This window comes from Oncorhynchus nerka, linkage group LG10, assembly GCF_034236695.1.
Source record: "Oncorhynchus nerka isolate Pitt River linkage group LG10, Oner_Uvic_2.0, whole genome shotgun sequence".
NCBI lineage: Eukaryota > Metazoa > Chordata > Actinopteri > Salmoniformes > Salmonidae > Oncorhynchus > Oncorhynchus nerka.
The window spans coordinates 37130662-37158348 of record NC_088405.1 but is presented as its reverse complement, the minus strand read 5'-3'; the positions used below and the strand labels follow the sequence as shown (position 1 = coordinate 37158348).

Genomic DNA, 27687 nt, shown 5'->3' with positions numbered 1-27687 from the left:
ATTTCGTAACCGCCACAGCCCTATATGGGACTGCTCTGTGATCATGAGGGAGAGAATATTGTTTCAGCCCTGATCTAAATTAATACCCCATTCATTATTTACCAGTGTCTGAGATTGCATAATAATTTGGAATTCTTCCTGCATGGCAAATGGAGTTTCTTTATTGCTGTAATTAATGGAGCTTGAGTTCTATTTTTACTACTTGGGCATCATTTCTGAACAGAGAGTATATCATGGTCTTTAGACTCCCACTATGTATTTTAATCACGAATGGGCTTTTCTCTCTATTCCGTCTGTCTGTGTGTGTGTGTGTGTGTGTGTGTGTGTGTTGGTGCGTGTGTCTGCATCTGTCTCTCAGGTTGAAAAAGAGTCAGGAGGAGGGTGCAGAGGGAGGGGAGTGTGAAGGAGCTGCCGAGGGGGGTGATGATGGTGATGGAGACGGATCCGGAGAGGCTGAGGGAGGCACAGAGGATGAGGATCCCGAACCTGAGTCCTCCTCCAAACTGAGCATGTGCGGCTCAGTCTGCTCCTCTCCTGGAAGCTCCTAGCACCGCACCGCCACCTGGTGGTCTCACAGGCTGGTGTGTGTGTGTGTGTGTAACCATGCCTATAGATACTTTAACCTCTCTTATGTAGCCATGATGACTGTGGGAACAGGGACGCACAGCAGAACAACAATACACAGCAGGACACAAAATGGCTCCCCTATTTCGTCTTCTGTAGCATCCATCGTTAAGGCATGAATGGGACTGCAGGTTCCAGAGCGGTCCTGCCCTCCACGCCCCTAGAGTAAGCGCTAACTCTCTTCTATGCAACGTACAGTATAGCATGAAGGTAAGGTATCATTACGAGAGGGGATAACAAGCAGCAGTAGCCGCAGACACAGTACATGAGCCTGATGACATACAGAGCAATAGGAGCCAGGTTTAAGAGTGTAAGATATTTTTTTAGCAGAGCCTCCCTGCTCTTTCAACCTCGACTAGATGTAGCTCCCACTGCAAACTCACATGCTGAATTATTCAAATAGAGTTAGGCACTCTTTGTTTTCTTTGCCTGTGTAGCTCTTTCAATCCCTCTCATTCTCTCTGTGCACCCTATTCGGAACTACAATAGTACTGTTGGGTTACCTTCCCCAAATGCCTTTCATTTCAATGATAATATATAATTGTATCACAATGCCAATATACAGTGTAGTGCACATAGAAATAGGATTACTATTATATTACCATGTTCTATGTGATTCTATTTCTAAGGTAGTGCAGTGGATAGAGACTTTAAGAGGTTAATACTGTTTCCAGTCGCAGAGAGTGAGCCTTATTAGCATATAATACTGTATGGGCCATTAAGGATAAGGAGGTTTTGCAAGTGTAAATAAATCACTAGTTCAATACTGTAAAACCACTTTAAATGGTGTTGATTGTTAATCAATAGCCATTCATCACACGTAATTATATCAACATTATGCATCAGCATGCCAGTTTGATTTTCCTACAGCGTTTACGCTCCTCCACCAAAACATATTCCCCTACGGTGTTAGATTTCCAAAGGCCCTAAGTACAACTGCGGTGTAAATGGAAGGTTTCCCTCACCATCGATCTCTGTGACTGTTGCCAAGATGCTGTTCTTCTCACACTGTTCCATTGTGGGCTATATGCTCGTACTGCTTTAGTTCTTACCTGTTAAACACAAACCTTGTCACTAACAGGGGATCAGTCGTTCTAGTCATTCTATTTCTATGGATCAGAAATGATCAACTTCTTTTGAATAGCTACATTATCCTTTAATAGACAACAATAGCTATAACCTAGTGGAATTTGACAATTGTCTCTCAAATATGATTGTCTCGATCATTTCATATAGAAAGTTATCATTGGGCAGTGTTTTGAGTTGTGTAGTTGAAACTTTCACCTAGTAGAGACAGTGGTACATTTAAGGTGGTGCCATTTACTCTCAGTATGGGCATCTGGGACCATGTAGCATAGTCCGCCTTAAAACCCTAAGGCCTAACAAAGTAACACGTGTAAATAGACTAGCCTAACTCTCCACAGTTTTATGTGGGACTTCTTACTAAATTAACGTAAATGTTACTAAATTAAGAGTTGTATGAAGCCAAACCTTCATACATTGTTGTACTGATCTTATTTCCAAGTGTGCAGGCACAACTTGTAGGCACATATGCCAAAGCTTTTCTACCATTTGCATAGCCATTTCTTAGGAACTTTGAGTGTGTGAATGTATGTTTCCTCTCTGTTGTGCATAGAACCACTGTTCCTTCAGCAAGTGAAAATACTATCATTTGTATACAACCATTTTATTGTGATTATAGATAAATGAATGTTTTTTGGGAGGAATTAAATAGTATTTAATTATATAATAAAAAATCAAGATCCCTCTTAAAGGTGAGGTGGGAAAAAATGCAGTTTTCCTATAAAAATAAGCGCATTAACTACGGCGATAGCGTCTCGAACCCTGCATGTACCTCTATTCAAGGTTTTATTCAGATTTTGTAGGAGAGCCAAATGCTAGGGTTTGCATGGCTTACAAGTATCTGCACATGCAAGCTTCGGCCATAGAGATGGATAGAGATCTTTACTTGGCAATAATCTGTTTTTTCATGGACATTGCTATTGAGGGCTTCCTCAATTTTAAAGTAGTCAGTAGGGATTCCTATGCTTGGGAGCCAAAAGTTAATAATCAGAGCATTTGCTTCTACTTCAAATTGGATTACCTGGTTGGTAAATGGCTTTAATTAAACTGTACCAATGCCATTAGTGGCCACAATAAATAAATTACACACAAGATTTGGTTCAGGACTCCTGTACTGCAGGTGGTGGTAAATCACTAATATAAGCTGTATGCATTTTTCAAACAAAAAAGAAGAAGAAATTTGACCACTTCAATGGCGATGCCCATGCTCTCAGATGCTATAATGGGATAGATACCAAGATGAGTCGTCTAACTAAGTCTATGGCAGTAGCATACCTTGACTTTCGCCTCGTCCAATCAGTGTAGCCCTGCCCTGTTTGCCTGTCTATGTGATGTCTAGGTTTACTAAAAACAAGATTTACGACCTCCTACAACTGTACAAATCATTTATTCCCAGTGTTAAAAGGATGGTATAATATTTTAGATTGTATGCAGTAACTTTTGACATCCCGTAGTTTGTCTTAAGAATATGTTCAAGTGCACAGGCTTTTCCTTCCTTAAATGGATGTTTTAATAAGTCAGTAATTATGCTCCAATGTGGGTAAGTTAGAGTTTTATGTGCTTAGTTATGTATATAGAAAAGGTATAAGCCCAAAGGTTTGGGGCAGTGTTTAAGTATGCCCTTAGATGGTCTTGGCTATGTGAAAAGTCTTAAATTGCTGCTAAATAACATACATACATGTACAGTACCAGTCAAAAGTTTGGACATACCTACTCATTCCAGGGTTTTTCCTTATTTTTACTATTGTCTTTATGGTAGAATAATAGTGAAGTAATATAATAGTGATAATAATAATAGTGGATAGTGTAGTCAGAAAAACCATCAAGCGCTATGATGAAACTGGCTTTCATGAGGACCGCAGAGGAAAGGAAGACTGAGAGTTACCTCTGCTGAAGAGGATAAGTTCATTAGAGTTAACTGCACCTCAGATTAGAGCCTAAATAAGTGCTTCAACAGACACATCAACATCAACTGTTCAGAGGAGACTGCGTGTATCAGGCCTTCAGGCCTGGTCGAATTGCTGCAAAGAAACCACTACTTAAGGACACCGACAATAAGAACAGACTTACTTGGGCCAAGAAACATGAGCAATGGACTTTAGACCAGTGAAAATCTGTCCTTTGGTCTGATGAGTTAAAATTTGAGATTTTGTGTTCCAACCGGTGTGTTTTTGTGAGACACAGAGTAGGTGAACAGATGATCTCTGCATGTGTGGTTCCCACCGTGAAGCATGGAGGAGGTGGTGTGACGGTGTGTGGGTGCTTTGCTGGTTTAGAATTTTAGAATTCAAAGCACACTTAACCAGCATAGATACCACCGCATTCTGCAGCGATACGCCATCCCATCTGGTTTGCGCTTAGTGGGACTATCATTTGTTTTTCAACAGGACAATGACCCAACACACCTCCAGGTGGTGTAAGGGCTATTTGACCAAGGAGCGTGATGGAGTGCTGCATCAGATTACCTGGCCTCCATAATCACCCAACCAAAACCCAATTGAGATGGTTAGGGATCAGTTGGACCACAGAGTGAAGGAAAAGCAGCCAGCAAATGCTCAGCATATGTGGGAACTCCTTCAAGACTAGATGTCCTGTTGAAAATAAATGATAGTGGGACTAAGCCCAAACCAGATGGGATGGCGTATCGCTGCAGAATGCTGTGGTAGCCATGCTGGTTAAGTGTGCCTTGAAATCTAAATAAATCACAGACAGTGTTACCAGCAAAGCACACCCACACCATCACACCTCCTCCACCATGCTTTACTATGGGAACCATATATGCAGAGATCATCCGTTCACTCACACCACGTCTCACAAAGACATGGCGGTTGGAACAAAATATCTCCAGACCAAAGGAAAAATGTCCATCAGTCTAATGTCCATTGCTCATGTTTCTTAGCCCAAGCAAGTCTCTTCTTATTATTGGTGTCCTTTAGTAGTGGTTTCTTTGCAGCAATTTGATCATGAAGGCCTGATTCATAGTCCCCTCTGAACATGCTGAGATTTTTCTGTTACTTGAACTGTGTGAAGCATTTATTTGGACTGCAACTTCTGAGGCTGATAACTTTAATGAAACTATCCTCTGCAGCAGAGGTAACTCTGGGTCTTACATTCCTGTGGCGGTCCTCATGAGAGCCAGTTTCATCATAGCACTTGATGGTTTTTGCGACTGCACTTGAAGAAATTTTCTAAGTTCTTGACATTTTCCGTATTGACTTATCGTAATGTCTTATCGTAATGAAGGACTGTCATTTCTCTTTGCTTATTTGAGCTGTTCTTGCCATAATATGGACTTGGTCTTTTACCAAATAGGGATATCTTCTATATTACCCCCATACGTTGTCACAACACAACTGATTGGCTCAAACTCATTAAGAAGGAAAGAAATTCCACAAATTAACTTTGAAGAATGCACACCTCTTAATTCAAATGCATTCCAGGTGACTACCTCATGAAGCTGGTTTAGAGAAAGCGTGTGCAAAGCTGTCATCAAGGCAAATGGTGGCTATTTGAATGATCTCAAATATAAAATATCTATTTTGATTTGTTTAACACTTTTTTTGGTTACTACATTATTCCATATGTGTTATTTCACAGTTTTGATGTCTTCACTATTATTCTACAATGCAGAAAATAGTACAAATAAAGAAAAACCCGACTGAGGTATTCTAAAACTTTTGATCAGTAGTGTGTGTATACACACACACACACACACACACACACAGTGTATTTGGAAAGTATTCAGACCCATTGACTTGTTCCACATTTTGTTAAGTTACAGCCTTATTCTAAAATCGATTAAATAGTTGTTTTTCCTCATAAATCTACACACAATACCCCATAACGACAAAGCGAAAACAGGTTTTTAGACATTTTTGCAAATGTATTAAAAACAGAAATACCTTTATTTACTTAAGTATTCAGACCATTTGCTATGAGACTTGAAATTGAGCTCCTGGTGCATCCTGTTTCCATTGATCATCCTTGAGATGTTTCTACAATGTGATTGGAGTCCACCTGTGGTAAATTCAATTGATTGGACATGATTTGGAAAACCACACACCTGTCTATGTAAGATCTCACAGTTGACAGCGCATGTCAGAGCAAAAACCAAGCCATGAGGTCGAAGGAATTGTCCGTAGAGCACCGAGACAGGATTGTGTCAAGGCACAGATCTGGAGAAGGGTACCAAAACATTTCTGCAGCATTGAAGGTCCCCAAGAACACAGTGGCCTCCATCATTCTTAAATGGAAGAAGTTTGGAACCACCAAAACACTTCCTAGTGCTGTCTGCCCGGCCAAACTGCACAATCGGTGGAGAAGGGCCTTAGTCAGGAAGGTGACCAAGATCCTGATGGTCACACTGACAGAGCTCCAGAGTTCCTCTGTGGAGATGGGAGACCCTTCCAGAAGAACAACCATCTCTGCAGCACTCCATCAATCAGGCCTTTATGGTAGAGTGGCCAGATGGAAGCCACTCCTCAGTAAAAGGCACATGAGAGTCCGCTTGGAGTTTGCTAAAAGGCACCTAAAGGACTCTCAGACCATGAGAAACAAGATTCTCTGGATTGAACTCTTTGGCCTGAATGCCAAGCGTCACATCTGGAGGAAATTGGCACCATCCCTACGGTGAAGCATGGTGGTGGCAGCATCATGATGTTTTTCAGCGGCAGGGACTGGGAGACTAGTCAGGATTGAGGGAAAGAGAGCTGCTCCAGAGAGCTCAGGACCTCAGACTGGGGCGAAGGTTCACCTTCCAACTGGACAACGACCCTAAGCACATAGCCAAGACAACGCAGGAGTGGCTTCTCTGAATGTCCTTGAGTGGCCCAGCCAGAAACCGGACTTGAACCCAATGAAACATCACTGGAGAGACCTGAAGAACCCGATCGAACATCTCTGGAGAGACCTGAAGAACCCAATCGAACATCTCTGGAGAGACCTGAAATATCTGTGCAGCGAAGCTCCCCATCCAACCTGACAGAGCTTGAGAGGATCTGCAGAGAAGAATGGGAGAAACTCCCTAAATACACGTGTTCTAAGCTTGTAGCGTCATACACAAGAAGTCTCGGCACCTAAAGGACTTTCAAAGGTGCTTCAACAAAGTATTGAGTAAAGGGTCTGAATACTTTTGTAAATGTGATATTTCAGTTTACATTTTTTAAGTAAACGTCTAAAAACCTGTTTTTGCTTTGTCATTATGGGGTAGATTGATGGGGGGGGGGACAATTAAATCCATTTTTGAATAAGGCTGTAACGTATCAAAAACTTAGTCAATGGGTCTGAATACTGTACGAATGCAATGTATGTATGTATGTATGTATGTATGTATGTATGTATGTATGTACACACACATGCAGTGGGGTCTGAAATAAATCACACCCTTGAAAAAAATTTGCAAAAATGACCATATAAATAATTCAAATACGGAGCTATATTGTTTGGGAAATTATATTATTTTATACTAATACAACTGCTCAGAGAAAGATATTTTGTTTAACAAGTAATACTTTCATATTTGCACAAAAGCGTCTGCTAAATGGCATATACTATCATATTATGACTTTTTTCAAAAGGTAGGGGTCAAAATTATTGTCACCCTTTTTTTCAATACCTTTCAATACCTCACGAGGATAACAGTACTGAGACATTTACAAAATACAAATGTTTTATGGATTGGAGGACCTTGGGAGGGATTTTAGACCATTCCTCCGTACAGAATCCTTCCAGATCCTTGATATCCTTCTTCTACACTTCTGGGCCGCTCTCTTCAATTCAAACCACAGGTTTATTATATACAGTATATATACAGCTCTTTGACATGTCTTTACATTGTCCTCTAATGACGATTAGATTAAAAAGTTGATTGGATGCTCAGTCTCCACTGCTAGAAATGGCCATGTAATTATGTTCAGTATTTGTAATGAATAGTCATGGGATTTAATAGAACCCTGGATAGCTTTTTTCAACAATATTGTAGCCTAATATCATTCCCTTGGTATCTAAAATTCATCTCCATTCCTGATCGGATGTTGCTTGCCTAACTCGCGAAAAAAATCGAAACCACGTTCTTACCAATGTGTTTACATTCTAGTTTATCGGATAACATTGTTGTAAGTACTACCACGGGACCTTTACCGTGAACTGGATAAGGATCACCGCTCTCACATCTAACATTAGTGTCTGATCTTTGTAGAAACATTTAGTAAAATACTGTATATTATTTTTAAGAACAAAAAAAAAAACCTGGTTTGATGATCTATGACCCCTCTCCTTTTTGTGATCCGATTTTGAACATGTTCTGTAACATTTTTATGGTGACTAAATAAATACACTTGCAACTAGCCTGGGTCTCAGTGGAAGCCTTGTACTGTACCTATTCAAACTGCTCTGTGTATTGAAACATACTGCTTTAACTGCTTTGATAAATAAATACATTCCTTCTAGTAGTCTCTGTAATGATTTTGTTTTTGTCATTCATCCACATTGAGATGATTAGTGGTCCCTAACCACGGATACAGGGTCAGGTATTATTTACAGCCCCCTAATGGTTTGGTATTGGATTGGGGGTTAGGGTAACCTGATTCTTGATCTGTGTTAAAGGGCAAGGTCTACCTCGTGACTCTGTGCTGCATGTGTCACTCTTGACTGACACCAGGGGGCGGAAGAGAGGCATGGGACAGAAAAGGGTCAATCCCACCCAAAACAGAAGACATTACCAGAGAAAACAATCAATGGTTTACGACTTTGATGTAAACATCCGGAGAGGCTGGGGACACAGTTACCCCTGGGTGTAGGGATTCAAGTTCAGCCAAAGACGAGAGAAAGGATGAGTGCCCGAGGAACAGAGCAGTGTATTACGGGGACAATTAAGCTTTAGTGTTGTGATCTAGCGACTGTACCACAGAATATATACTAAGCCTGTGTTTACACTTTAGAAGGCTTGTTTTATACCGTTTTTGTCCACTTACAAAATACAACTTCAGCAAAACAGCAGAGACTGTACATTTAGTCTTTCATTGTTTGACCTAGCCAGGTGCACCCTCATCACTTCCTAAAGCTAAAGTGAAGTAGAATTAGTAGCTGCTCAACAGAGATCTTCTCCTCTTCCTCTCTCAGGAGTCGCCATTCTCTCCCAGTCCCTGGCCGTCCAGGATGTCCACCACAGGTTTCCCAACAGTTTCCAGCAGGGGACTCCACTCAGGGGCTTCTATGGCATCCAGCAGCATGGCCAGCTCAGCCTCCAGCTTTTGTACTGTGTCCTCTACATGCTGCAAGAGACAGACAGGGACCATCTATCAGCCCAACTCACATGGATTCTTAGGCCCTGTCCCTTTAACCTAGACCTGAGTGTCGATCTTAAAGACTTGCTCCGGGAACTTTAGCGACTAGTAAGTATTTTTTTAAACTCCCGCTTTGGGCTGGACGTGTCCATGTGTAGTTCATACATGCATAATCTATGAGCAGATTTACTGTTTTACCTTAATTACCCACGAAATCCCTAGTATGAAAACAATTATTTTCTGGAGCTGTGTGGTGCCATTTTCCCTACAGTTTTCCCCCACATGGGCCAGCCCCCAAGCAATTTGAGTGACAGCTAGCAAGATGCACACAGAACGATTGAGAGAGAAATGACACGGTACACATATCTGCACATATGTGACGTAGTAAGCCATTTTCGGGGATCACTTTTGGGTCGTGAGCCTACTTTCAGAACTAATGACTAAAAAGTACCGGAGAATCTCTTTAAAGAATTGGATAGTAAGTAAGATATGGCAAAGTTTCCATATAGCATATCAATGTACAAGCTGAAGCTATTACCATTGTTTTTAACTATCCTATACCCACCACTGTTTTGAGGGTTTAAGTGCCTTGCTCAAGGGCACAACAGCATCTAGGATTTGATACCAGCAACCCTCCAGTTATCAGCTCACTTCCTAACATATTTTCCCTGTCAGACCCGTGATTCAAACTGGCAACCCTCCGGTTGCTGGATCGCCTCTCTAAACGCTAGGCTACCCGCCGGGGATAGGTTCTCCTCAAATGCACTTAATAATCACTCAACATCAATACTCTCTGGGTGGCGTGAATTTAAAGAGGAAGAAATGTTAGTAACTGAGTGAATTCCACTGCTGAGTCGTTTGGATGGGCTCTTTAGCTAAAAAAAAAAAAAAATCTGATCCTTAAAAGGAAATAGTGCAGATAGTTTTGCCGTCGATCAAACGAAAAACAAGTTGATATACAGTATTAATGTTACAAACCACTGGGAAATCTTCCAAATTCCTTCAAAGATTGAGTGTCTGATTGAACCCTTTAAGTCCTACTACTTAAATGACTTAGAAGAATATTACTATGTCATACTAAAGAGTGCCATAAAGGTCACACCACAGCATACGTAAGGACCTGTTATATCACCTTTCATTATGCCATGATGTTTGGTGATGAGTGGTTTGTGAAGCAGAAACATATGTCTTATAACGTGTTTCTAAAGGCTTTTTATTAGATGTGTTTTGTTTAACGTGTGACCAAACAAGACCGTGAAAAGCATTGATTACTACTCCACCTTCTCCACTACATCCAGTCTGTCGTGAAGAGTACTGTGGTCCTGACAGGCACTCGGCCGGACATCTCTGGGTTGGAGCGCAGACTCGGGTCCTGATGGAAAACACAGGCCAGCAGGGATCATTTTTGATTACAAGACAAATATGTGTTATCTTGAAGAACAGATCATGTTTTCTCACTTTATTTCTGACGTAACCAACACCTGTTCTTTTATCATTTCAATAGCTTAGTCTTACTGTACATCCTTCAAACAGGCTAGACTAGAGGACATACTTATAGACTTCAATACACACCAGAGCAGAATTCTCAAAACCTCCCTGAGAAAACCCAGTGTTTTTTTCTATACCATCTCTATCCACAGCTTAATTTCTTCTCTGCAGAAATGGAAAAAAACCTCAGTTCTGTTCCATTATGAATCCAACTAATCTGTAAAGGTCACCAAAACAAGTCTTCCTCGTCTCCTCTCCCTTGTTCTCCCTCCCTCTCCCGTCTGTCTGGTTCACAGACCGTTCAACGTGTTTTCTATTACCTCTACATCTCCGCTCTGCAGTCAGCCTGCTGCCCAGCCAATCAGTTCACCACAAACCCCTAGCCACATGTCATTCTGCTGACATGGCGCTCCAGCAAACGTAACCAGGATCAGTACACCCTCACTTTCACCAGGCCGTGACCCAGTTTATTCAGAAGAGATGCCGATGATCCAGAGTCAGTGCAGTATGGGACAGAGTTAGTGCAGCATTGCATACGTGCATAACCTTAGGCCAAATAGACTACACCTTTTGGCTTAGCTTTGATACACAACACTTTGTCTGGCAGTGAACTGTGTGGTGCTCTCAGTTGGAATCCACCTTGAACCTTTATGGGTTGGGTGTGGTGGAGAAACATGGAAAAACATCCATACATTGTTCCACCACCTTTTTCCATTTGCCATGCAGGTTTTATGGTTCCAATTAACCACCTACCCCTTTTTAAGAGCCCTTATTTTTCTCTGTGAGCTGAAGCGCTGGTCGCTATGGCAGTGAGGAATGTGGCTGGGATGTGTGGTCCGTTTGTCTGTGAAGACAGGTGTCTTCTTAATGACGCATAGAACATGTACAGTATAATCTATGGCATGGAGCCCTGTCTATTCTCTTCAGCCACACTTCCTGTTGCACCTGGTTTCCATGACGTCACAGAACGTTTTAACATAAACCATTCAAGCTGGAAATGTCTTTCTTACTATATATCGTCCTAGGACCGTAGGAACGTTTTTTAATGTAGATATGCACACTAAAAGGCATTACAAACACAGAACAAAGACCGTTACATACAACATATATATATATATATATAGCAGTCTGTTGAGGGTTGAATTTGGCCTCTCTCACATGTATAGTAGTCTGTTCCCTGCCGGTCATAAAAGTAACACAACATAAGGAGCATTTACTTTTCCAACATCATGACTGTCCTCCAGTGCCCTGTGAACAGCAGTCATGAATTACCAGTTGTGCTGTTTTTATGGCGCTATCCCACGGTACAATTTCATAAGCTCCATTACACCACCACAGAGCATGCCAAGTGGACCCAGGAGAAAAGCCAAGGAATCCCAAAGGATGAATGTGAGACGGAGCTCCTCTTTGGATTTCTCTCAATAGAAAAAACGCACCACATGTCTCTGCGTCAGTACTACAGACGGTCCCATAACTTCCCGTATGTGAAATCCATCTGGACACATTAGCCGGTCGGCAAACTTCAAGGCTTTTTCCCCTGAGGAAGACGTGTGACGTGTCAATTGATCACAATCTGGGAAAGATGCATGGAGGGCATTGTCTTTTGAATTGAAGTTTAGCACGTGAGAACAAACAAACACACGGGCACACCGATGCAGGCAGGATGCCGTCTCGGTTCTATAGCTATCCAGCGTATGTAATCGGAGCCTAGTGGTTTGCTGTTGAATGCCAGAATTCCCTGCTCTGGTAGTTAAAACAGCCTGTGCTTCTCTGGTTTGGCTATCAACATGTCAGGACACCAAAAGGCCCTAAGACTGCAGCTAAAGCTTGTCTGGGGGGGGGCGTGTGTTGGACAAAGGCAAATGAGGCAGATGATGACATGCCTGATGAAGTGCACACTCCTTTGTGTATTCTATCATAGTTGCACCAGGAGGTTGAGAAATACTGACCCACACACTCAGAGGAAACCGGCTATAGGAAAGGAAAAAACAGCAGCCCACAGGAGCCTGATCTAACACACTCTGCCCTGGGAGACAGGGTTCGGGAAGATGGCGTGAGTGTTTGCGGTGGAGTGAATAATGAAGAACACAGTCTGAGTCAGAGCATTAGATCAGTTAGTACACAACACCAGTGGTCCCACAAACCAGCTATTGCCTAATACAGGCCCCCCAATGAAAATAAGACTAACAAGTTGTTAGTCAGATCTCCAGGGTATTTCCTGGATCGATAGTGTGTTGGCAGAGAGAGCGAGAAATGTGTGGTTCTATGTGTTGTTGCCACAGTTGGCCATTCCTGGTGTATGAAGTCACACTCAAGCCTATATTGAGTAGGATATGGAGGAGTGACCGAAGTGTTTGTGATTTTCTCTGGAAGTCAGTTTGAGCAATGAACAAGGTTGGAATGATAGGTTTGGAGACAGACACAGGACATATGGATACGATTGAAGATGTTTGTAGTCAAACACTGTACTGATGAAGTACTACATGGAGAATGGTCGATGACGCTTTAAAAATAAGAAACAGATGTTCTAACCCCATGAGTCCCTTTTCTCTCTCGCTCTCTCTCTGTCTCTCTCTCTTCTCTAGCCGTGTCTGAATACCCAGACTAGCGTACTACATAAACTGTATACACATTTTGGCATTTTAATTCAATTGTCTTTTCCAACTCACGTGTTCGACAACAGCTGATAATCAGATAAATTGATGCGCTTCACCAAAATTAAAGAATGGCGGGAGTCAACGCATTTGCGCATTTAATGATTCATTCAGAAAACGACTTTCTAAACTTTTTCTCATACTATTTACTACTCTAGTCTGGGTATTCAGACACGGCCTTTCTCTCTCTCTCTCTCTCACACACACGCACACATGTTCATCCAACCATCACCTCCGCACACACACATCCTGTAACCTATATGCTGAATGACCAAGATTGATATTCCTTAAAGAGCAGGTCCATTTCACAGTGGAAAGATCCCCAATTCATGTAAGCTTTGACATCACATTACGCTTCTACATCTGCATGGCTTGCTGTTTGGGGTTTTAGGCTGGGTTTCTGTACAACACTTGGTGACATCGGCTGATATAAAATGGGCTTTATAAAAACATTTGATTGATTGATTGATTTTAAAAAATGATTTACACTCTTAGAAAACAGGGTACCAAAAGTGTTCTTCGGCTGTCCCCATAGGAAAATCATTTTTGGTTCCAGATAAAAACAGAATCTGACAGAGTAAACAACACACCTATTGATGGTTTGTTTACCCATCTCCTGTGCCCCCTGCCCTTTACCCTATGACCTCTAACCCCAGCAACACCCAATCATGTCTCTTACCTGCCGCTGCGTAGCCAATGAGGAGGAGCAGGAGTCCAAGTGAGATGGTGTAGGGGCGGGTCATGGCGTAGGAGAGGAAACCTGGAGTACAGCTGGAGGGTAAAAGCAGAGTCTTAACTGTCTCTTGCAATGAGAGAAATATGGAGGAAGTAGAAAAGAAAGAGGAATAAAGAGAGAAAGAAATACTCACAGTGTATTCAGTGCCCAAAAACGTATTGAAAGTCTCTCTGTCTCTCCTCTTCCCTCAGCTGCACCCAGTTTCCTAATGAAAACATTAGATGCAGAACAAAAGCCCTTTATCTGAGGGGAGGGGTGGGGGGTTGTTTCTAGGGTGGAACTCCTCAGCCTAGCTGGAGCCTGCACTGAAGCATACTCCAACACGGATAACATTTAGCACGAAGGGCATGAAGGTGGGGTTGTAATCATTGTGGAACGATATGATATGTAATGACACACTGGGTGAATTCAGCGTGAAGAAAAAAAAATCCTTAAGAGTCTATTTAAAAAATATATATATATATTTCACCTTTATTTAACCAGGTAGGCCAGTTGAGAACAAGTTCTCATTTACGACTGCGACCTGGCCAAGATAAAGCAAAGCAGTGCGACAATGACCAACACAGAGTTACACATGGGATAAACAAAAGTACAGTCAATAACACAATAAAAAAATCAATATACAATGTGTGCAAATGGAGTAAGGAGGTAAGGCAATAAATAGGCCATAGTAGCGAAGTAATTACAATTTAGCAAATTAACACTGGAGTGATAGATATGCAGATGATGATGTGCAAGTAGAAATACTAGTGTACAAAAGAGCAAAAAAAAAGTAAATAAAAACAATATGGGGATGAGGTAGGTAGTTGGATGGGCTATTTACAGATGGGCTGGGTACAGCTGCAGCGATCGGTAAGCTGCTCAGATAGCTGATGCTTAAAATTAGTGAGGGAGATATGTCTCCAACTTCAGCAATTTTTGCAATTCGTTCCAGTCATTGGCAGCAGAGAACTGGCAGGAAAGGCAGCCAAAGGAGCTGTTGGCTTTGGGGATGACCAGTGAGATATACCTGCTGGAGCGCGTGCTACGGGTGGGTGTTGTTATGGTGACCAGTGAGCTGAGATAAGGCGGAGCTTTACCTAGCAAAGACTTATAGATGACCTGGAGCCAGTGGGTCTGGCAACGAATATGTAGCGAGGGCCAGCCGACGAGAGCATACAGGTCGCGGTGGTGGGTGGTATATGGGACTTTGGTGACAAAACAGATGGCACTGTTATAGACTGCATCCAGTTTACTGATTAGAGTGTTGGAGCCTATTTTGAAAATTACATCGCCGAAGTCGGGGATCGGTAGGATAGTCAGTTTTATGAGGGCATTTTTGGCAGCATAAGTGAAGGATGCTTTGTTGCGAAATAGGAACCCGATACTAGATTTAATTTTGGATTGGAGATGATTAATATGAGTCTGGAAGGAGAGTTTACAGTCTAGCCAGACACCTAGGTATTTGTAGTTGTCCACATATTCTAAGTCAGAACTGTCCAGAGTAGTGATGCTAGTCGGACGGGCGGGTGCGGGCAGCGATTGGTTGAAGAGCATGCGTCTAGTTTTACTAGCGTTTAAGAGCAGTTGGAGGCCACGGAAGGAGTGTTGTATGGCATTGAAGCTCGTTTGGAGGTTTGTTAACACAGTGTCCAAAGAAGGGCCAGATGTATACAGAATGGTGCCATCTACGTAGAGGTGGATCAAGGAATCACCCGCAGCAAGAGAAACATCATTGATATACGTATACAGAGGCACCCCCATAGAGACTGCCAGAGGTCCGGACAACAGGCCCTCCGATTTGACACACTGAACTCTATCTGAGAAGTAGTTGGTGAACCAGGCGAGGCAGTTATTTGAGAAACCAAGGCTGTTGAGTCTGCCGATAAGAATATGGTGATTGACAGAGTCGAAAGCGTTGGCCAGGTCGATGAAAACGGCTGCAGTACTGTCTTTTTACCGATGGCGGTCATGATATCGTTTAGTACCTTGAGCGTGGCTGAGGTGCACCCGTGACCAGCTTGGAAACCGGATTGCACAGCAGAGAAGGTACGGTAGGATTCGAAATGGTCAGTGATCTGTTTGTTAACTTGGCTTTCGAAGACTTTAGAAAGGCAGGGCAGGATGGATATTGGTCTGTAACAGTTTGGGTCTAGAGCAGTGGTCACCAAACTACGGCCCGCGGGCCGGATACGGCCCGTCAGCACATTTGGCCCGGCCCTCTGAACAATACCAGAGACGCTATCAAATTTTTTTCCTATTTGGCCTCCAGAAAAAAAATCCTAGGCCCGGCCCTGTCAAAGAGAGAACGGAATAATGGCGAAAAGGTTAGGTAAGAGAAAAATTGATTCAGAATGCAGGGTATTTAACCTGCAGTGGACAAACAATTTTTTTTGTTGTTCAATGCAAAGAAAAGGCTGTTTGTCTCATCTGTCAAGAGACGGTGGCGGTATTCAAAGAATACAATCTTCGCCGACACTATGAATCCCGTCACAAAGACAAGTACGATAGCTTGCAAGGCCAAATACGAGCAGACAAACTCTCAAAGCTAAAAAGTGGACTACTATCTCAGCAGAATACATTTGTACGCCAAGCTCAGCTGAACCAGGCATCCGTTCGGGCCAGCTTTCGGGTTGCTAAACTGATAGCAAGAAGCGGTAAGCCTTTCACTGACGGAGAGTTTGTTAAGAAATGTATGGATGCTGTCGCGGAGGAGGTGTGTCCTGAGAAGAAAGATGCATTTAATGCCGTAAGTCTGTCGGCGAGTACAATCACCAGACGCGTTGAAGAAATCGGGAGTAATGTATATGCCCAGCTGCAGCAGAAGACGAAAGAATTTGACTTTTTTCATTAGCACTGGATGAGAGCACGGACGTGCAAGACACAGCGCAACTGCTCATTTTTATTCGTGGAGTTAGCGCAAACTTTGAGATATGCGAGGAGCTGGCAGCCCTCCAAAGTCTCAAAGGGACTACAACGGGAGAGGATATTTTTGACAAAGTGTGCCAAACCATGGAGAAGTTGGACCTGGACTGGTCAAAGCTAGCTAGCATCACGACTGACGGGGCTCCTAGCATGGTGGGCGAAACTCGCGGTCTAATAGGACGCATGAACCGGGAGGGAAAAAAGGGGTCTCACCGCCCCGCTACGAGTCCACTGCCTAATTCACCAGCAAGCACTGTGCTGCAAAGTGTTGAAGTGGGATTCTGTAATGAAGGTTGTGGTGTCGTGCATAAACTTCATCAGAGCAAAGGGACTTAAACACAGGCAGTTCCAAGAATTCCTGTCTGAACTGGAGTCTACGCACGGAGATGTGCTGTACTACACAGAGGTCCGTCCGATGGCTGAGCCGGGGCAGAGTTTTGAGGCGTTTTTACGAGCTGCTACCCGAAATTAACGCATTTCTTCATTTAAAAGACAAAACGGTCCCAGAGCTGATCGACCCAGAATGGAAATGGCACCTCGCATTTTTAACAGACGTGACAGAAATACTTAACAGCCTTAACTTGCAGCTACAAGGCGAGGGGAAACTCATTTGCGACATGTATTCACACATAAAAGCATTTGAGGTGAAATTAGCGCTGCTTTTGGAACAAGTGAAAAAGCGTAACTTCGTCCATCTTCCTGCTACCCAAAACCTGTCGACAGAGAACCCAGCAGTCCCGTTCCCAGCTGAAAAGTGCTTGGAAGCACTGGAAATGCTGAAGGCGGAGTTCGGTGTGCGATTCAGTGAACTACATGTTCATGCAAAAGAAATCCGTCTTTTTCAGAACCCCTTTGTTGCCGACATTGATGAAGCCCAGCCTTCATATCAGTTTGAGTTGGCTGAGTTACAGAACTGTGATGTTCTGAAAGACGCATTCAAGCCCAACAGTCTCATTGACTTCTATGCCGCCCTCCCAAACGACACATATCCAAACATCAAAAAACACGCAATGAAAATGTCCACAGTTTTTGGCAGCACGTATATCTGCGAGAAAACCTTTTCTCGCATGAAACTGCTGAAAACCCCGATGAGATCAAGATTGACAGATGAACATTTGCATCAGTGCTTGAGACTGGCTGTAACTAGAATGGAACCTGATATTCAACTTCTCACCAGCCAGATGCAGGCCCACAGTTCACACTGATGAACATACATAGGTAAGCTCACTTTTCTGACTTGAATGAGTCATTCTGAGCATAAACAAATATAATCATAATAAAATCTACTGGGATAAAATCCATCTTTACAACCATACTGGTAGTGAAATGTATTGTGCTGTGTAGGTGCTGTATCACTTAGTTCAGTTTCTCAACCTGCTTCTTTTGTGGTTTTCACAGGGAAGTTGATGAGAGAGAGCTGCAAACAGCGGTGTCTACAAGCCTACTGGAACCTACAAAAGGATTATAAGGAAGGAACACAAGAACTTTAAGAGACTGCTCATATGTGTCAGAGAGATTCTGCTCTGACAACTGAGCTGAACTTTTATCTGTTAAGATTGTGCATGGCATGACAGAAAGTTAATGTTCCATGGCTTTTTTTTCTATGAAGAACCCAGAGAGAGTTATTTAGTTATTATTTATTTCCTGTTTTTTCTGTGAAGAACTCAGAGAGGGTTATTTAGTTATTATTTATTTCATTAATAGTGTTATTATTTGTTTCCTGACTTTTTTTCTGTAAAGAACCTGGAAAGGGTTATTTGGTTATGTGTGGCTTTCTGGAAAACAATAAATTTTTTAAGCTCCCCTACGATCGTCACACTTTTTCTGTTACAAACTGACACCGGCCCCCCATCAGAGAAGGGAAAAGTTATGTGGCCCTCACAGGAAAAAGTTTGGGGACCCCCTGGTCTAGAGTGTCACCCCCTTTGAAGAGGGGATGACCGCGGCAGCTTTCCAATCTTTAGGAATCTTGGACAATATGAAAGAGAGGTTGAACAGACTATTAATAGGGGTTGCAACAATGGCAGCGGATAATTTTAGAAAGTGAGGATCCAGATTGTCTAGCCCAGCTGATTTGTACGGGTCCATGTTTTGCAACTCTTTCAGAACATCTGCTATCTGGATTTTGGTGAAGGAGAAGCTGGAGAGGCTTGGGCAAGTAGTTGTGGGGGGTGCGGAGCTGTTGGTAACAGGGTTTCCTAGCCTCAGTGCAGTGGGCAGCTGGGAGGTGGTCTCTTTTTCTCCATGGACTTCACAGTGTCCCAATTTTTTGGGGAGTTAACTGACTGTGTGTATTGGTTCCTGACTTCCCTGAAAAGTTGCATATCGCGGGGACTATTCGATACCTAGTGCAGTACACCACAGGGGTGTTTTTATGCTGGCCGAGGGCAGTCAGGACTGGAGTGAACCAAGGGCTATATCGGTTCTTAGGTCTACATTTTTTGAAAGGGGCATGCGTATTTAAAATGGTGAGGAATTTTCTTTTAAAGAACAATCAGGCATCCCCTACTGACGGGATGAGGTCAATATCCTTCCAGGATACCCGGGCCAGGTTGATTAGAAAGGCCTGCTCGCAGAAGTGTTTCAGGGAGCATTTAACAGTGATGAGTGGAGGTCGTTTGATCGCAGACCCATAACGGATGCAGGCAATGAGGCAGTGATTGCTGAGATCCTGATTGAAAAGAGCAGAGGAGTATTTGGAGGGCAAGTTGGTCAGAATAATATCTATGAGGGTGCCCATGTTTACAGATTTAGGGTTGTACCTGATTGGTTCCTTGATCATTTATGTGAGATTGAGGGCATATATCTTAGATTGTCGGACAGCCGGGGTGTTAAGCATATCCCAGTTTAGGTCATCTAACAGAACAAACTCTGAAGATAGATGGGGGGGCAATCAATTCACATATGGTGTCCAGGGCACAGCTGGGAGCTGAAGGGGGTCTATAACAGCCTGCTCAGTGGATCCTATGATCTCAACAGTGAGAGACTTATTTCTGGAGAGATTAATTTTTAAAATTAGAAGCTCGAACTGTTTGGGCATAGACCTGAAAAGTATGACAGAACTTTGCAGGAATATCTGCAGTAGATTGCAACTCCTCCCCCTTTGGAAGTTCTATCGTGACGGAAAATGTTGTAGTTGGGGATGGAAATCTCAGAATTTTTGGTGGCCTTCCTAAGCCAGGATTCAGACACGGCAAGGACATCAGGGTTGGTGGAGTGTGCTAAAGCAGTGAATAAATCAAACTTAGGGAGGAGGCTTCTGATGTTAACATGCATGAAACCAAGGCTTTTACAGTTACAGAAGTCAACAAATGAGAGCACCTGGGGGCACACAGGGCCTGGGTTAGCCTCTACATCACCCGAGGAACAGAGTAGCAGTAGGATGAGGGTACGGCTAAAAGCTATCAAAACAGGTCGTCTAGTGCGTTGGAGATTTCTGGGCGTGGTAGGATTGATTCAGGGCATAATGTACAGACAGGGACATGGTAGGGTGCGGGTACAGTTTAGGTAAACCTAGGCATTGAGTGACGATAAGAGAGGTTGCATCTCTGGAGGCACTAGTTATGCTAGGTGAGGTCACCGCATGTGTGGGAGGTGGGACAAAAGAGGTATCTGAGGCATGTTGAGTGGGACTAGGGGCTCCGCAGTAAAATAAAACAATGATAACTACCCTAAACAACAGTATACAAGGCATATTGACATTAGAGAGAGACATAAAGCGAGGCATAAAGCAAACACGAGTTGATTGGGAGAGCTAGCTAAGACAACAACAGATAATTCAGCTAAGACAACAACAGGTAAAATGGCGATGAATGGGCAGAGAGGGTCAGTTAACTACACACAGGGCCTGAGTTCGAGGCTAGGACCGACAGATAAACAAAATGGAGTACCGTGATTAATGAACAGTCCAGCAGGCACCAGCTATGTTGCCAAGTGATCATAGGGTCCAGTGAACAGCAATGTATGAAACAGGGAAGCCGTTAGGTAGTAGTTACTACGCTAGCAAGCGGGAGACACAGCGTTCATAAAGTTAGCAGGCTGGGGCTAGCAGAAGCGTCTTCACCGACGCCCGGCAAAGGCCGGTTGAGGGCACATCGAACGGAATTACGTCGGCGGACGAGTCGTGATGGGTCGGCGAGGCTCCGTATCGACAAAGGGTCCAGGCCAATTGGTAAAAGAGGTATTGTAGCTGGAGTCATTTTGTTTGCTAGTCGGGAGATGGGCGTGGCTCCAGGCTAACTGGTGCTAGCTTCGGGACAAGGGCGTTAGCCACTATAGCCACTCGGTAGCAGCTAGCTAGCTGCGATGATCCGATGCAAAGGTCCAGAGCTTACGGCAGGAATCCTGTGACGTAGTGGCTTCTAGTCGTGTTAGTGAAGAGTCCGGGAGCCATCAGCTGTGTAGCCAAATGATCATAGGATCCACTGAGCAGGCCGGGAGATGGGCCTGGCTCAAGGCTAGCTTCGGTGCTGGGTCACTCAGTAGCAGCTAGCTAGCTGCGATGATCCGGATGGTCCAGAGCTTACGGCAGGAAACCGGTGTTGTAGTGGAGAAAACCAGTCCGATATACTCAGGGTTGATATTGCGCTGTGCAGACTGGCAGGTATTATCCAGGCTAACATCGGCTGGTGTCTGAGCTAAAGGTAAAGGCTGCTATAACTAAATAGCTAGTAGCTAATTAGCTGGTTAGCTTCTGATGGCTAGCCTCTGATGGAGGTTCTAGCTATAAGGTATAAAAATAGCAGATTCGAATCACATTGGGTGAGGCGGGTTCCCGGAAGGTATATTTAATTTAAGATTGAAATATATACAAAAAAAGACTAAAAAAACATAACATTTACAAGGACAATGACAAACACGTCTGCACTACTACGCCATCTTGGATCAAGATGGTGTGCGTCAATCAAGACCCGTGGGTCAATCTAATTAACATAATAATAAAAAACATCAAAATCAGTCAGTTTAAGCTAGAGATATCGTCTCAATCCACCTATCTCAGCCTTCAACATCTGTGATGGAAACTGGCAGTGCGACAGCACTGTTTGTCAGAGCTTCTCTTTTGTCATTATACAGTGCATTCGGAAAGTATTCTGACCCATTGACTTTTTCCACATTTTGTTACAGCCTTATTCTAAAATTGTTTTTTTTAATCCTCATCAATCTACACACAATGCCCCATAATTACAAAGCAAAAACACGTTTTTACGTGTTTTACGTGTTATAATGTGAAATATCACATTTACATAATTATTCAGACCCTTTCCTCAGTACTTTGTGGATGCACCTTTGGCAGCAATTACAGCCTCGAGTCTTCTCGGGTATGACGCTACAAGCTTGGCACACCTATATTTGGGGAGTATCTCCCATTATTCTCTGCAGATCCTCTCAAGCTCTGTCAGGTTGGATGGGGAGCATCGCTGCACATCTATTTTCAGATCTCTCCAGAGATGTTCGATAAGGTTCAAGTCCGGGCTCTGGCTGGGCCACTCAAGGACATTTAGAGATGTGTTCCGAAGCCACTCCTGCGTTGTCTTGCCTATGTGCTTAGGTCGCTGTTCTGTTGGATGGTGAACCTTTGCGCCAATCTGAGGTCCTGAGCGCTCTGGAGCAGGTATTCATCGAGGATCTTTCTGTACTTTGCTACATTCATCTTTCCCTCAATCCTTACTAGTCTCCCAGTCCCTGCTGCTGAACCCTCCCCCCAGCATGATACTGCCACCACCGTGCTTCACCGCAGGGATGGTGCCAGGTTTCCTTCAGACTTGTCGCTTGGCATTCAGGCCAATATTGGTTTCATCAATCTAAAGAATCTTGTTTGTCATGGTCGGAGTGACCTTTAGGTGCCTTTTGGCAAACTTCAAAAGGGCTGTCATGTGCCTTTTACTGAGGAGTGGTTTCCGTCTGGCCACTCTACCATAAATGCCTGATTGGTGGAGTGGCTGTCAGAGATGGTTGTCATTCTAGAAGTTTCTCCCATCTCGACAGAGGAACTCTGGAGCTCTGTCAGAGTGAACATCGGGTTCTTGGTCACCTCCCTGGCCAAGGCCCTTCTCCCCTAATTGCTCAGTTTGGCCGGGCGGCCAGCTCTAGGAAGAGTCTTGGTGGTTCTAAATTTCTTCCATTTAAGAATGATGGAGGCCATTGTGTTCTTGGGGACCTTCAATGCTGTAGAAAGTTTTTGGTACCCTTCCCCCAGATCTGTGCCTCGACACAATCCTGTCTCGGCGCTCTATGGACAATTCCTTCGATCTCATGGCTTGTTTTTTTCTCTGACAATGCCTGTCAACTGCGAGACCTTTATATAGACAGGCGTGCGCCTTTCCAAATCATGTCCAATCAATTGAATTGACCACATGTGGACTCCAATAAAGTTGTAGAAACATCTCAAGGATGATCAATGGAAACAAGATTGAACCGAGGTTGGTAGCTTTATCTACCTGCAGATTCATAGAACAGCTATGACAATGTTTGTATTAGTAGTATTATGAGTTGGGATTATGTAGGCTCATTGTTTAGCTAGCTAGCTACATGTCTATACAAAAGACTCTACTTTGGCTAGATTATTACATGACCCATCAAATAAACCAGGTGTGTCTGGGAGGGATTGGGGCCATCTATTGTATATCATGAACATGTGTCTAGACAATAGTGACCCGTCCACCTAGATAGATGTGGCTGGGTGGTGGTTATAGCATTTCCTTTACATGACCCATCAATTTAGACAAGTGCATCTAATATTGATAAAATATTTTTATCTGGACACTTTCTGTTTTTGATATTGCTACTATGCAAGTAAACACTTCCCTGTACCATGTACACCTTCTGTATTCTGTGCATGTGACAAATAAACTTACATTTGATTTGATATAGTGTGTTTACCACATGGCCTCACATGGGAATCCTTAAAGAGAAGGCTGGGGCTAAGGCTTAAGAGGGTGAGAACAATGCTGAATGGGTGTAGACGAAGAAGAGCTCTCCAGTAGGTGTACCAAAACATTCAAGGGACATTTTCTCAAAAGTGGTGTTAGATGTTGATCAACTTTCAAAGCAGAATTACTTTCCCATTGTTCCTCAACTAGCTCTGAGTCTCTACTTTTATCCAATGTAAAAAACACAATTTCCAAATTTGCTACATAAGACCAAATCGAGGCAGTCGGTAGTAATTTGTGGATGTCCATCATCCATTTTGTATGATATATTACAGATTGCAATTCGTACAATATATTACGAATTTTCAAAACTTGAAAATAGGACCATGCCTCAGGACTACTTGGCTGGACTCCTGACTGTCCCCTCTGTTGTTGTGCTGATGATCCATTCTCTCTCTCGCTCTCTCTCTCTCGCTCTCTGATGTAAAAAGGGCTTTATAAAATTGACTGAGGTGTTCTCTCATCTTTGTGTTATCTCCTCAAGGTTGGCCCCATAGAGATATCAATCATCAAACGGAATTGACCACAGTCAGTGTGCATTTCGAGACAAACAAACACCCATGTGTTAGTGGGCATTACTTCAAATGAAAATCCAACCCTCAAATATGAAATGCAATCGATTCCTTAAATCTCCAACATTCTTGTTTTGGAAAATACTGACTTCATGTTTTAAGTTATCCTACTTACACTTTTTTGTACATTTTGGGACTATGTTATGTTTATGACTACTACCAATGCTACGTTTTCAAGTTGGCTAGATCCAAGTTGGCTAAACTTCAAATTGGGAAATTGTTGAGTTGAATGAATGTAAGTTGAATTTGAAAAACAATGACTTTGCAACAACTAGCTGGGTTGAGCACACAGAGTTAAGTTTGCAGAGACCCGCAATGTAAACTACAGTGTTGGCTATGTGTCTCATTATTACCCAGTGTACCTTTACAACTAAAACATTTATTTCAGAGGCTGAAGAATGATTCATTAAACAAATCAAATATCAAATCAAAATCAAATGTATTTATATAGCCCTTCGTACATCAGCTGATATCTCAAAGTGTTGTACAGAAACCCAGCCGAAAACCCCAAACAGCAAGCAATGCAGGTGTAGAAGCACGGTGGCTAGGAAAAACTCCCTAGAAAGGACAAAACCTCGGAAGAAACCTAGAGAGGAACCATGCTATGAGGGGTGGCCAGTCCTGGCTGTGCCAGGTGGAGATTATAACAGAATATGGCCAAGATGTTCAAATGTTCATAAATGACCAGCATGGTCAAATAATAATAATCACAGGCAGAACAGTTGAAACTGGAGCAGCAGCACAGCCAGGTGGACTGGGGACAGCAAGGAGTCATCATGCCAGGTAGTCCTGAGGCATGGTCCTAGGGCTCAGGTCCTCCGAGAGAGAGAAAGAGAGAATTAGAGAGGGCATACTTAAATTCACACAGGACACCAGATAAGACAGGAGAAATACTCCAGATATAACAAACTGACCCTAGCCCCCGACACATAAACTACTGCAGCATAAATACTGGAGGCTGAGACAGGAGGGGTCAGGAGACACTGTGGCCCCATCCGATGATACCCCCGGACAGGGCCAAACAGAAACAGTAAGAGGATTAGTTCTAACCATGAGTGAAATTGTTTTACCTGTTTATCTGATCTGTGGCTAGTCAAATTTAATAGACTAAGAACAACATTATTAACATACTCGTCTCAACCAAAATCAAATTAAAATGTCATTTGTAAATGTCTAAATAATTTCAGACTGGGAGCTATACTGAGAGGAACAGAGCCTCCCACCATCTAAGCCCCAATGCTCCAGGCTAGTGGGTGGCCGAGTGGTACACAGCCCATCAGCAAGGACCTTTGGTGAGGGAAGAGAGCCAGCAGTCACTTAGTTAATACCGATTCTCCTAGGTAAAAGCACTCTGCAGACCCTACAAAACCCCATTGTCCTGCCAAAAGAATAGGTCAGCTCTGGATACCGGTTAACTCTTTGGCATAGACATGTCTCCCTGTCACTAACAAGAGGATTGTGAGTATGTGTGTGTGTGTCTGCCTCTGATGCTGTTGTGGCAGATAGTGTTGTGTTGTTGCGGAGGCTACATCGAGGACAACACTCCTCGGTATCAGACGGATGCAGCTAGTGCAGCACTGGACTGGCCTGAGGCTGCAGGGGAAACCTGCTGCTCTGGACTGTGCTGACCACTCTGTCTCTCATTCCATGTACCAGAATGCTGCCATTGGCGAGGACATTCTAACAACAAAACATAACCTAGCACTCAAACCTTGACCCATTTTGTATTCTACAAGAGTCAAATGTCACAGAGTCTGACCAGTCTCACCAACAGCACGCATCCATAAACATTATTGTGTAAGAGGAAGCCGGTTTTATGTTGATGATGATGATGTGTTTTCCTGTGTGCCAAATACGCCAGATGTTGTGGAGGGAAGCGAAAGGGAGGTTCTCATTTTGAATGTGGGCTGCTCATTTGACGGCTACATGGAGCAGGCCTTTGCCGACAAACTTCTAAAATACCAGTATCCTTGAGTGTTCATGCATACAGGGATCTTTTGAAATGTCTGGATCCTTTTGAATGTACATTTGATTGGTGGATTCAAATAAAGTATTTATAATGTGCGAGCGAGGTCGTGTGTACCGAGAAGATGGGAGTCTACTGTCCTCATAAACACAAATCAATGGTGACCTTTGCCTCTGTTTTATCTCTTCTCTCACTGTTCCTCCACCTTCCTTCCTGACAGAGTCTAGTCAGTCCCACTAATTCCCAAATTCACATATTGAAAACATAAAACATAAAATATTGCATTCTTTACTAGATAGTGTATGTTGCTATCTAAATCACAATTAGAAAATACAGTATTAGTCAAGTGAGTGTAATAGCACACAAATATGCCAATGAGCATTTACACAGCTGTACTATCTGAAGAGAGTCAATAGGCATCGTTTGGTGTACTGTTTGTCCGTGTCCAACAGTGGGGGCAAACGCTACATCGAAATTCATGGAACTAGTACCACAGAATATGATGTTTTTTGTGTGTTTTTTTTTTACATTGCTCATAACTTCATAATTCATTTGAACAGTATCAGACAAATAATCCTTTATGTAATGGCATTTCAGAAAATGTTTGAAACAATATTCCGAAAGGATTTAAAGGGTGAAATTATTTAACATAAATACCTTTTCATTTTAGACTTAAAGGGTTTCTAGGGTACTTTTGTATACTTTTTAGCCAGTAGTTTTGAAAGTAGCTTTCACAAGAGAAAAGGTCTCTCTCTCTCTCTCTCTCTGCTGTGGTTGCATCTTGCTAGCTGTCACTCATATGGTGACTGACTGAAGCTCATTGGCTGAACTCGAATTGCTAGGGGGCTGGCCAACGTGGGGGAAAATGAAAGGAAAATCGACAGAGAGAAAGAGAGGGTGAGGGTGGATGCAGGGATCATATCTCTCTCTCTTTCTCTTTGTTTCTCTCCCTTTCTCTCGGAAGGAGAGTTGCGTGGGAAGCACAACCAGGTTCCCCAATAGTCTTTCCAGGAACAACAGTGGTTGGCCTGCCAAGAGCCCCATCATCAGATAGACAGGGAGCTGTGCTGAATGGAACAGAGCCTCCCAGCCATCTAAATCCCAAAGCTCCAGGGTAGTGGTTGGCTGTGGGGGAAGAGGGACAGCTTGCCCATGCTCAGTGTTTTAGTTCATGCCCAGTCTCCTAGTTAAAAGCACTCTGCAGACCCTAGAAAACCCCAATTGTTTTGCCAAAAGATTAGGCCAGCTCTGGATACCGGTTAACTATTTGGCAGAGACATTCCTCCTTTTCACTAACAAAGGGATTAGGGGTTAAATCTGGTGTGTGTGTGTGTTTTGGTTTTCTGTCCTTGTGGGGACCAGAAGTACTCACAAGGAGATTGAAATAAGGACAATTCTGACAAGTGGGGACATTTAGGTATTTTAGGCTTAGGGGGTTATATTTTGGG

The 27687-nt window shown here is 43.2% G+C and overlaps 2 protein-coding genes across 2 annotated transcripts in view; one reads left to right on the top strand and one right to left on the bottom strand.

Moving 5' to 3' along the window:
* The window catches only part of LOC115135261 (serine/threonine-protein kinase 32C-like), a 155147-nt gene extending 146991 nt beyond the window's left edge, over positions 1-8156 (top strand). Inside the window, exon 12 of the mRNA XM_029669749.2 lies at positions 359-8156. Coding sequence (XP_029525609.1) covers positions 359-548 — 190 coding nt within the window. The 3' untranslated portion in view covers positions 549-8156. The remainder of the gene's footprint in view (positions 1-358) is intronic.
* Positions 4882-14103, bottom strand: LOC115135259 (placenta-specific protein 9-like). The gene is made up of 4 exons (XM_029669748.2): positions 14002-14103; positions 13812-13903; positions 10271-10362; positions 4882-8978 (listed from the first exon to the last, which is right to left on the bottom strand). Exons 2-4 carry the CDS (start codon positions 13873-13875, stop codon positions 8823-8825), a joined length of 312 nt encoding a protein of 103 aa, XP_029525608.1. The 5' UTR covers positions 13876-13903; positions 14002-14103; the 3' UTR covers positions 4882-8822.
* Between the last annotated feature and the right edge of the window lie 13584 nt (positions 14104-27687).

Bases quoted from the DNA above. Each gene is read 5' to 3' on its own strand.
- LOC115135259 (XM_029669748.2), bottom strand. From the start codon at position 13,875: ATGACCCGCCCCTACACCATCTCACTTGGACTCCTGCTCCTCCTCATT. The intron at 10,363-13,811 runs GTAAGAGACATG...GTTTTCCATCAG, and splicing joins CATTGGCTACGCAGCGGCAG to GACCCGAGTCTGCGCTCCAA. The intron at 8,979-10,270 runs GTGGAGTAGTAA...TGTCTCTTGCAG, and splicing joins GACTGGATGTAGTGGAGAAG to CATGTAGAGGACACAGTACA.